This window comes from Candoia aspera, chromosome 8 (genome assembly GCF_035149785.1).
Source record: "Candoia aspera isolate rCanAsp1 chromosome 8, rCanAsp1.hap2, whole genome shotgun sequence".
Lineage (NCBI taxonomy): Eukaryota > Metazoa > Chordata > Lepidosauria > Squamata > Boidae > Candoia > Candoia aspera.
In genome coordinates, this window is record NC_086160.1 from 33,919,306 (window position 1) to 33,931,387 (window position 12,082).

General features: G+C 35.7%; 1 protein-coding gene across 3 annotated transcripts in view; it reads right to left on the minus strand.

Annotated features, from left to right (window-relative positions):
* Window positions 1-12,082, minus strand: part of RAPGEF2 (Rap guanine nucleotide exchange factor 2) — a 189,102-nt gene that overhangs the window by 23,770 nt on the left and 153,250 nt on the right. For all 3 annotated transcript variants that reach the window (XM_063310575.1, XM_063310576.1, XM_063310574.1), the window contains 5 exons: window positions 11,514-11,621; window positions 11,211-11,414; window positions 10,699-10,807; window positions 7,093-7,339; window positions 4,902-5,059 (listed from right to left, as the gene is read on the minus strand). In XM_063310575.1, the coding sequence (XP_063166645.1) occupies window positions 4,902-5,059; window positions 7,093-7,339; window positions 10,699-10,807; window positions 11,211-11,414; window positions 11,514-11,621 (826 nt within the window). The remainder of the gene's footprint in view (window positions 1-4,901; window positions 5,060-7,092; window positions 7,340-10,698; window positions 10,808-11,210; window positions 11,415-11,513; window positions 11,622-12,082) is intronic.

Sequence of the window (12,082 nt, forward strand, 5' to 3'; positions counted from 1 at the left end):
GCCTTCTGGAAGGATCTGAAGACCTGGTTCTGCCACCTGGCCTGGGATGGGAAGGGCAACAGGTCTTCCTGGGAGTGGCTGGTGTTGTAAAGTCCTCCCTGCCAAATGTAATCTCCCCCATTTAAATTTTATATTTATATTTATTATTTTAGTATCTCGTTTGCTTACTTTGTAATTTTAGATATCCATGTTTTTAAATGGTTAATTTCTTGTAAACCGCCCAGAGTCCCCCTTTTCAGGGGGAGATGGGCGGTGATAGAAATTGGAATGAATGAATTAATGAATTAATGAATGAATAAATAAATGGCACTTACAATGCACAGTGACTAAATTCTGCTAGAGTGGAAGCCAAATTTATGTTTGATGGCACTGAGTGAAGTGGGATGAACCAATCTTGTTAAAGACACCATGGAGCTATGAAGATATAGCCAGTATCATACTGAATAAATTTGGCTAGTGTTCTGGTGATTAGCTGCTGGGGAGCGGGGGAGGGGGTGCTAAGAGCCCTGGCAAAATTTGAATTTGTGTTTTACAGAACTGAGACCATAACCTACTCCAGCGATTCCCAACCTTTTTGGCACCAGGAACTGGTTTCGTGGAAGACAATTTTTCCATGGACCTGGGGGGGATGGTTTTGGGATGGTTCAAGTGCTTCCTCTTTTACCCGACCTTTTATTCTTTTTTCTTCACACTGTTTGGAGATAGCAGCCAATGGGCTTGCTTTCTCTGACAGGAGGCGGAGCTCAGGCGGTAATGTGAGCGATGGGGAGTGGCTGTAAATACTCAGGCTGTAAATTCACTCGCTCGCTCACCCACCGCTCACCTCCTGCTGTGCGGCCCGGTTCCTAACAGGCCACTGACTGGTACTAGCCCACGGCACAGGGTTTGGGGACCCCTGCCCTACTCTACTGAAAGCACAACGGATATTGACATTGAGGATTCAAATATTAATCTCTGGAGCTCTCCATTTGTGGAAAAGGTTTGTTTGTTTGAACTCCCATTTCTAAGAGTTGGATGATGCCTAGCTATGCATATCTGCCAGTATATTGTCATTCTTTGCCAGACAAACAGCCACAAGAAAGAAATACACACCAATCCCAAAGTTTTCAGGGTAAAGTTGATTAAAGATGGTAATTTCATACACAATTTCTTGAAATACTACATTAGTGTGGAATTGTTCACAAGGACCTGAACAATCACTTGATTAATATGCTAAAGGAAGATCACTCTTGAATATCATCAAAAGTTTCAGCTAATTGTTATAAGAACGTGCCTTTTCCTGAGGTAACAGTCCTCATATCTGCTTTTCCTTACACAGAAGTTCCCATCCTGTATATCATGGGTATGTAGTCAAGGTGACTGAACAAATGAAGGTCAAGCTTCAGTGAAACTGGGTGACCAGATAATAGTTTGGAAATTAGGTGTGCAATGCACTTGAAGCTATTATCTGGAAGAAACAGGGCCCTATTGTTTATGGTGAGAATTGATCTGAAGGGCTGGATTATTTTATGTGGAAAAAGGTGATTTTTTTAATGTTAATTTCTAAGCTACCTGGTGAAGTAATCTAGTAAAATTTAGATATGATCCAAAGACCATATGGCCAGATATGGTCAAACCTGTGGCAGAATCTCAATTATCCATTCATCTAGATATGGATTTACTGTAACCATGCTATCATTAGTGCCAGGCCCTTCATAAAATATACCCAAGACACTGTAGTAAAGCTAAATAATTTCAAATATTGTCAGACAGATTTAATATGGTATCATACCCATGGACACTGGAAATATTAGAATAAATACCCATAGGATCCGCTGAAGCCGCTGACTACACTGCTGTATCCATCTGTGGAAATTAATATAAGTTCCCTGGAATCAAGCTGCATATACATTCTTGTAATAAATGAACAAATACAGTAAATAAATGTTAGAGTTTTTTATTTCTATGTAAGAGCCCTACATTTGGTTCCTAGATGGAGCTTCTGCACGTTATCCTATCTGCATCAGTTTGGGAACTAAAAGGGTATTTTCCTTCAGAGGGGAAGTCTTCAAACCAAGCTCACAATTCCAAAGTAAGTTCAATAGTTCAAAGCTGTAAGTTTCTCCTTGAAGTGACAGAATCTGCAGAATGAGGAGCAGCCATTAATTTGTCTCTTTGCAATATGGACAGATTCTGTATGGAATACTCTTGTGTCAAATCCCTTAACTGCAGAACACGATCCAGCAGGCAAGATTCACTAGGGCTTTATTTAATTATTTTTAATGCTAAGAATTAGGGGTTAAAGTACAGAATCTTGAAACCTGAGATGAGAACCCTGCAGCCCCCCTTTATTAGTGTGTTCATTAAGGTGGAATATCTCTGAAACTTTGAATTTATTCTCCTCAGACTGTTTGCATGATAGGCCAACAGACTACTTCTTTGATGAGTCAGTAACAACAACTGCCATCTGCTGATTATTTGTGTCTGGAGATACCTCTGGTCCTCTCTCAGCCTCAGGATAATCTCTCACACTCTGGTTATATTCCTTTTTATCATCAGGAAGAAAATTAAAGACAAAGCCTTCTCCGACAGGAAATGTGATTTTGCTAGGCAAGCTTGGTAATTCACCAAAGAGACAAGGGCACGAATGAACACAATTAGTGAATCATCATAACCAGTTTATGCTTATCTTTATCTACTGGGGTAGAATGCTGACTCTGTGAGCAATAATGAGATATAAATTATTGAGTTATATAGGAGGTACAGAAAAAGAAAGGAACAGACCTTTTCTTGAACAGAGTAAAGATTTTCAGGGGTTTTGAGGTAGATGGGATTGAAGAGAACTTAAACAATGAATCCTTAGCCAACTTTAGCAAAGAAAAGAGGCAGGAGCCACTTACCTGCCTGCCAGCCTGGGACTTGCAACTTCCTGCCCACTTCCCCACTGACTTTGGTTGTGGGAAGCCAGCAGGAAGTTGCCTTGCCTAATGACCGTGGGATTCAGTTAACAACAGCAATGGAACTGCAGGGATTTACCACCATATCGCTTAGTGACAGAAATTCCGGTCCCAATTGCCATCATAAGTTAAGGACTACCTGTATGCCTCTCACACAAGGATTCTATGGAAAGGTAGACACTATAATATGTAAGATTGCAGATATGTACATCTACCCTGAACTGCATTATTTCACAGTAAATTCAACTAAAGGAAATATAATGTCTAATAAGTATCTTACATAAAACCGTAATTTAAAGATTCTAAGTGAATCCCTCGGTCAAAGAAGCAATCAGGTTTAAAGTACAAATCTGGACTATTACTCAAACATTATATTAAAATTTAATTTGAAACTTTCAATGTACAAACCAATGTACAAACCAAAAAGCTTACTGTAAGTTTAAAATATCTATGTAAATCAGCAAATACTTTTACATTCTTGCCTAGCAGCACTATAAACTTTTTAACTATATTAGATAACAATTCTGTCTCCCCCGCCCCATTTTAATATCCTTAACTATTAATACCTGGATGCCACCCCACTGGTTCTTTATACAGTCAACAGTGGCCAACACTACTGTTGACTGTATAAAGAACCAATTTAAACTGTGCGCTTGCTATTAAAGTACACACTGCAGCTTGAGATTATAGTTCAACTTCCTTTAAAGTCTCTAAAGGAACAATATACACTGACATTAAATAAACAGAGTATAAGGAATTGTTTTCAAAAAAGCACACAGCACTTAAGAAAAAATGCTGAGAAAGTATATAGTAGTTTATAGTTGTTATCAACAATCATAGAAGACAGGTACTTTACTTCTCCTTATAAATAATTTAAAATTGCTTTGCATTTTATTTACTAATCTCTAACAATGAATTTCTTTTTCAGAGAATGCCTGTTTCACCTTCTGCTCCCTTCTTTATATGCTAACTCAATTGCCATCTTTTTCTCTTTACCATTCTCTTAACTGAATTCTATATGCCATGGAAAACAGTTAAAAGATCTGGGTATGTTTTGTTTACTGAAAAGATGACCAGGAGAAGGTATCATAGCAATCTTCAAATATCTGAAGGGTTGTCACACAACTTCTCTATTGCCCCAGAAGGCAGGATCAGAAGCAATGTTTAAAATCACAAGGAAGGAGGTTCAGGGTAGACACTAGGACAAACTTCCCAACTGTATGAGCTGTTGGCCAGTGGAAAATTTTCCAATGAGATGATGAGCTCACCTTTGTTCAAGCAGAAGCTGAAGGGTTATCTGTCAAAGATGTACTAGTAGATCCCATACTGAACAGGGGAGTTGGACTAGATGACCTCTGTGGTCCCTTCCAACTAATGGCTTAGATTCTCTATGCTTGAAATAGCATTTAAAAGTTTACAGGCCAAACTACATCCCAGATTCTTTTTGACATAGCTCTGTACACCCAGTAATAAATACAAATATATGCTACGTTTTAATAGTGCAGAGAGGGTTTTTTGGTTATTTGTTTCAGTATCACTTATTTAATCCTACAGTACTACCGTATAAGCTGCCAATTGTTATTTTTAGCTGGCTGTTATAAAAATAGCTCAAGCAAGCAAACACACAGTTTTTATAAAATTTGTGTGTCCTGTAAAGATGGGATGAGAATACATAAAGTATTTTGCATAAGGCAGATACATATATCCCAAAATTCTGGCAACTGTTATCAAAACAAATCAAGGGCCATGTCAAGTAGCAAATCATATTTGGGTATAGTTTAGTGTATTGTTGAGTATGTGCACTTAAAACATCTTATCCATTTCTATGTATTTCACTATGACATGAAACAAGCTAACACTATACTCAACTGAACTTAAGGTGCATATGTTTTTCATTAGAGTCTCTATATCCATCAACAAAATAAAAGGTTGATTCACGGATGGCAATCAGTATTTGATGCTTACCTGGAGTTGTGTTGAAATCTAAGATGCGATGATGAGACTGCAGTAAGTCAGGATTGCTTGATGACAATGTTCCACTGACAGGTAGAGCAGGAGGAATGTGCTTGGTCTGCCTTAAACCTACAATGCTATCATCCTGAGATTGACCAATTCCAATATCACTATATTAGCAGGAGAGAAACACAGTTACACAGTATTCTTATATATAATGTAGAGCATCTTCTCTCAGTATTCCTATAAGTTAGGAGCTTTCTTGATGCTCTAAACCCACTGGGCCATAAAGTTCATAAATTTAAGCATAACTTTGATAAACCAACCATACTATTGAACTAAAATATATTCACTAGTCCAATAACAGATGAACTGACATTAATATATCTAGGTACTGATAAAACTGAAAAGCTCAGGCTTGCTATAGTGCATGTGGAAGGTACGCAAATGTAGCAATTTAAAATTAGCATTTACAGGAGAATAAATGCTGGTATATTTAATTTTCACACCATTCCTCCTACATATACTAGTAGTATTAGCTTCCATTCCCAAATTATTCAAGAACACACAAAAAAATGTTTCCTGCAACTTTACAATGTAACAGTTACTAAATCTTTCTGATATAAATCAGACTGAACATCATCAGAATATTCAAATAGTACTTCACCAAGCTTCATTTAATCTTAAGAATTAAGTAAACTAGTAAAAAGCCACTGGCAAAAATGAATGATTTTTTTTTTAAAAAAAATCTAATTTTCTGACATACTATACTTGAATACATAATATTATTGTATTTAATTGAAACAATTGTAATTCCTGGAGATTAGATTGCTAATTTATTTTAGATAAATGTGGATATACTGTATTACTGCACTATTTTTCAAAAATCTTGATTATTACCATTGGGGGGAAAATCAATTAAAATATGAAACGAGTGACTTTATTGCAACAATATTACATTACAATGTCATGCACCTTTTCTATGCACCTGGATAAAAAAGACAATAATGAAGAGAATCCCCTTCTTTGAAGATTTTGATTAACAATTTTAAGTATATACATCACTGTGATAAATAAACTATTAAACATTAGAACACAACAAATTCTGTTCTTGAGAACATATAAAGGACTATTTCTAATCTGTGTGGAGGAGATGGTTCCAGAGAGACAAGAAATAAGTAACTACACTGCTTTATACTAGGGGTTTTCTAACTTTTTCAGACCGTGAAATTTATTAGTTAAAACAAAACAAAATAAAACCAGAATCTAATTAAGAGGCAAAGCACTAGTGGCAGAAAACCGGCTGTGTCTGAGTGAAGGTTTTTTCCCCCCTTAATCTCCCATGGAATCCCATCAAGTTCTCACAGAACTGAAAGGTTCCGTGGAACAGTCTGAAAAATCCCACTTGATACTAAAACTTGGGAGTGCCCAGTCAAACTACTGTAACTTGTAACTTCTTGAAAAGCATCCTCCACATTATAAAATGAAGCGGAATCTGCTTGTGTAATTATCTGGACTGTACCTTTGAGATCTGGAAATATATATTATACTCTATTTAGCAATATGGGCTATGCTAGCTGAGTGGGAAAAATGGCCTTCTCATCCTTAATAATTTCTTGCAAAATCCCATCAAAATGCAAAATTCATCTCATCAAAAGCGATGAAGCTTAATTTCTTTCTTTTTAAAAAAGACTAATATGCCTTAAAGAGTACATCAAAGATGTTACAACTGACAAACCAATTCTGGAAACTTTGGTTCGGTTTAATACATGAACAAAAATTATGTATCAAAAGTCAGGACAAAAACGCATAAGGCACAGATCAAGATGCACTGATGGGAACCCTGCCTACTTGCTTTGGGATTTCTTGCCATTATTCAATTGTCAAAACACAATTTCGGGAATCTTTCTCCACGCAACAAAATTTTATTTCACTTACCTGTATTCATCTTTGCTAGAACATACATTCAAGCAAACTTAAATGATCAAATATGTCTACTTTTGTTCTATTATAACAAAGTAGAAACAGTATTTCATTTGTCTTTCCATAAAGATATTTGAAACTTTCCCCCTTCACCCCTCGTTTATAAACTTATGTTTTTTGTTTATGATCACCTGTCAATGCTAAAAAATGCATGGGTGACATACCTAAGCTAATGTACTACAGCATGAAAGCATATCGTCGTGCTGTATATCATACTCACTTGTACGGTTTCTGAGGCAGGATACTGATGCGGGTTTTGTCTAGTATTTTCTTTAACTTGTTTCTCCCTCCAACAGTGTTGGCTTTGCTTTTCTTGGTTACTTTTTCCAGTCCTATCACCTGCTCCACATCAACTGCAAGATCTGGGATGGAATAACGGCTTGCTTTTTTAATATCACCAATTTTAGGAAGGTGAGGAGCACCATTTCTTTTGTCCTCAGACAACCTTGTTAGAAGTTCTTTAAAAACTGCATAGGAAAGGAAAAGAAAAGAACACATGTAGAAAAAAACACCCCACCCCCAATATGTACTTTTCAAGTTGCAATAAATACAAAGTTTCAGTCTAGTTCCACAAATCTATTTTAGGGGCAGAACTGAGTCTTCAAGACATATTATTTACTTCTATTACTTTCACACATCAGGTAAGCCATAATGTGGCTTGTTTTTGACTTAGTGTGATATGCAAACAAAGTGGGTAAATAGTTGTTTTAGGACAGAAAATTAGACTTGAAATGTGAGTTTAATAGTGACATGTTAACAGCAACTGGACTTTAGTGAGATACGCAATGGAGATACATAATTTGTTTGTGGTTTTCTGACATTTCATGCACTGCTTAAGCCTCTAACTTTTCCACCAAAGTGTAAAGCAAGAGCAGCTAAAATGGATGGAACACAAACCAGGAATGTTATTTATTTGCAAGACTGATCAGAGCTTGTTTCAGGTTATTCGTGGTTAACATAGTTAAAAGCAAGGGGGTTTGGACAAAGGAGATATTTTTTTCTAAACACAGAAGCAAAAATTTGTAAGTTACCCTGAAGGAAGGCAATAGCAAAGATATGGTAATGAATTAAGGAAACATAGCAGAACAGTAACAGAAATTACTCTCAACAGGGATAAATCAGGATAGTTATTGTATATAGTCATATGATTTCTATTTCCAGTAGTATCATGTACAAAAAATAATACTGTAAGAAAGCAGAGATGAAATATATGTATTGTCAATCAGAGCAACAATTATTGTGCTTACAGTAAAGTGAAATTGTTTATATTTAAACAAATAGTTCCAATTTATTGTATTACCTTATTTGTCCTGATAACATATTAACAATGGTTCATGCCATACTCCTAAAAACTTCTAAAATAGTAACTAAAAATGAAAACAGCATTTATTACATTGTCCAACTATAGATTTTACAGTATATGAAATATGTAAAATGTCTCTGTTCAGGCCTACACTGTGGCAATGAGTGGATAAAGTGTTCTCTAAGATGATCTTTGCACACTTGAACCATGACCTTCCTGGCTTCCTCAGGTGACTGGTATAATTGTGATCAGTTGGATCTGAGTGGGTGTCATTACCTCAAGGAGAGAGTGATGCCATCTGCTTTGAAAGTGGTGGACCCCACTCCCCTCAAAGGGTCTTCTTGGGTCTGGAAGTTCTGGATAACTACTAGCCAATTTCTAATCTTCTCTTTGTGGGGAAGGTTGCTGTGATAAGGCAGATGAGTTCAACCACAAAGTTCCTGAAAGGAAGTGAATGATCTAGACTCTTTTCAGTTAGGATGCAGGCTTGGCCATGATGCAGACATCAGTCACTCTAGTGGATTATCTCTCAGCCAACTTCAATACCATCAACTGTGGCATCCTTCTGGACTATCTACAAAGACATTGTTCTGCAGTGATCCTTCTCCTTCCACAGAGAACAGCTCCAGTTGATGGTAGTAGGGGGAGAGAGAGATTGGCCAGTGATCACTCCCTTGTGTAAAGGCCTAGGAACTGGTCCTCTCTTTCTCTCATTGTTTAATATTTACATGAAGTTGCTGAGAAAAGTCATCTGTTGGGTCAGAATATGGTATTAACAAGGTATGGATCATACCCAGCTTTACATAACTACTGTTGGGCATGGTAAAGATATTACTGATCAGCAAGCATCGGACAGAAACATCTCTAATTAAGCTCTTCATAGAAAAGAAGAATCAGAATTCAGAATTGCATTTTTGGATCAGTGAACATTATGGAGTGGTAGTGAAACACTTTTGTTATGCAAAGTAATAAAATGGATTTTGTTATTCAGCAACCTCAATTAAGGTAGCCAATACCTACCATTGATTTAAGAAAAATCTTTTCCTTTAAGAATGGGAATTTTGTCTTGCTGTTAACAATACTTGCGCTGCAAACTGTAACAGCTATTCCCAACTTCAGCCAGTTTGTTTGACAATTTGATCAATTCTAAAATCTGCTTGGTTTTATATACCAACGAATATTGTTAATGCTTGCAAGTTTATGCATATTTTAATGATATTTATGTGTCTACCTGAATATTTACTTATTCTTTGTAGGATTTTTTAAATTACAACATGGAGTAGAACACATGATTTATAATAATATGTATTTTCTTTGTAAATAATGAGACTTGTTCATGTTTTTGGCTCATAACAGCTGCCTCTTCCTTTAACTAATTTACTTAGTGATAAATAAGCCAATCAAACATATACACCTTAATATACTTTTGTCTGATCCTTTGCACCAAAACTCCAAAGTTATCCTAGCTTTGAAGCTAATTGGACAATTAGAAAAATAGCTGTGTCTGATAAAAAGTTTCTACGCATTGTGGGGTTTCCTTGTCTATATACAAAGATGACATGTAAGTGTTTTGTAAATTGGTATACGTTAATTAGTGGATTTTTTTTTTTTGCACTGATCTTGTTTTTAAAGTGTACCTGACAAAGAAACAATTTTTCAAAATGTGTCAGGCTCAATTTATTTATTTGTTTGTATATATTATTTATATACAATACACACACACACACACAAATAATTTATTTGCTGGCACTTGGGAATGCTCCCTCCTTTCTTTCCCCTTCTTATTACTACTTGCCTGGAAACAATACAATGCATTATATATGGGGCTGCCTCTGAAAGCCACGTAAAAGCTGGAGCTGGTACAAAATGCTGCATCCTTGTGTTAACTAGCCCTCATTGCTGACAGCACATTTCACCTATGTTATGGGTCTTTGTGGCTTCCAAGTAAACTTTTAGGTGCAATTCAAATTGCTGATTTTGACCTATAATGTACTATGTGGTTTAGCACATAATTACCTGCAAGACCACATTCCCTAATCTGAATCAGGGATTAAAGAATATACCATGGAAGCTAACAGCAGACTCTATTTCTGTGAAGTAAGGTGGATGGTGGTGCAAAGGCACTGTTTTTCAGTAGCAGCACCTGCTTTTAGAACAGTCTTTCTCTTGGTATCAGATTTGCTCCCACCCTGATTTTGTTTCAGAAGATGCACAAGACTGAGCTCTTCCGTAGAACATTTGTTGCTTGACTGTTATAATCCAGTGTTTTTAACAGGGATATTTTTCTGCTGATGTGCATTTCTTTACATATTAGTTTATTTATTGTTTAATTATTTTCCCCTTTAATCACCATGGTCATTTTATCGCAACCTTGGATGCTTTATGTCATAATGTTATTAGTCACTTAGAGTCCTATAGGAGTTGGTGGTATACAAGTCAATTAATTAAATAAATATTGCATCATATATTTAAGCCTACTATATTTGAATAAAAATAACAGAATTTTAATTCATTAATACTTACCAAATAAGTTGGTTTTCACAGTGATAGATAAATGTGTATTATTCTGAAGAATTTCCATGGCTTTTGATAGCTGAATATTTTCAAAGTTTTGGCCATTCACCTCCAATATCTAGAAAGAGTAACAAGGGAATCTCACACTGGCAAATTAGAATAATCAGTAATTTATAATACAAAACATATATAAAATATGTTATAAAAATAACATTATTCATTTTCACTGAATTCACATTACCCACTGATGTTTTTAGACTAGGCTTATTGCTGTAATTGACTGTCTCATTCACAAAATTTTACAGTGGTAAAATTTTATAAAGAAAGAAAATAATCATCCTAAAGAAAAGAAATAATAAATAAATAAATAAATAAATAAAAATAAAGAAATAATCATCTTTCTGTAAACTTCCTATGTTTTCCTACCACTCTTTTCTTTTTTGTTTTCATATAAAAATGGAACAGCTAAACAATGTATTTTTTCTGGAAGTACCTGACATTTCAAACATTAATTTGCATACCTGATCTCCACGTTTCAAGCCTGCTTCAGTAGCTTTGCTATCCAAATCTACACTGTCAACAAAGATTCCAAATCCCTTTTCAGATCCTCCTAATAATAAGAAAGGCAAAGGAGCTTCCCGAGATGGCTTTGTTAATGTTATTATCCTTCGTTTAGCTTTAGCAGCACATGCAATATTTAACAGCCTCAGATGTCCACCCATTTTCTGCAAGCAAAAATATTAATTTAGAACCATTAATGTCAATGTTATTCTTAATACAGCACCACAAACTTTTTTCCTCCTTGTCCACAGGTCTATTCATACCTCTCTTTCCAAATTGTTCTCAAATTCCTCCAGAAAATGAGTCATTGCAGGGTCTCCCTCAAAATCATTGAAGTGATTGTTCACCCACAATAACACTACCCGTGTAACCTGATGGAAGAAATATAAAATTGTGTTACATTTTCATATAAAATATTACATTCATCTAATTTAATATTTTAGGTATGAATTGATCTGATCAAATGACATTTAACTTGATTGAATGATGTGAAATTCATCATTTTTATAAGAATACACACACGCACATTCATACAGATATTCATGCACACGCACACACATGCAAATAAAAGTTTGTACATTTTCAGAATGATTCATTTCACCATGGTTTCTATGCAAATGAGAATACACAGCCCAATTCATTCAATAGTTTCAAAATAATTCTTCTAAGTCCAACAAACATTCTAAAAGAAAAGTTTATACCTGACAGATCCTTTTAAATTTCTGATCATCCTACTTTATAGCTAATGGGTCAGAGAGCCCTGACCCTTCTGCCCTCCCACAAAGCCCTAAAATCCAGACTCTTCTCTCAAGCATTGGGCCAGACCATGGGA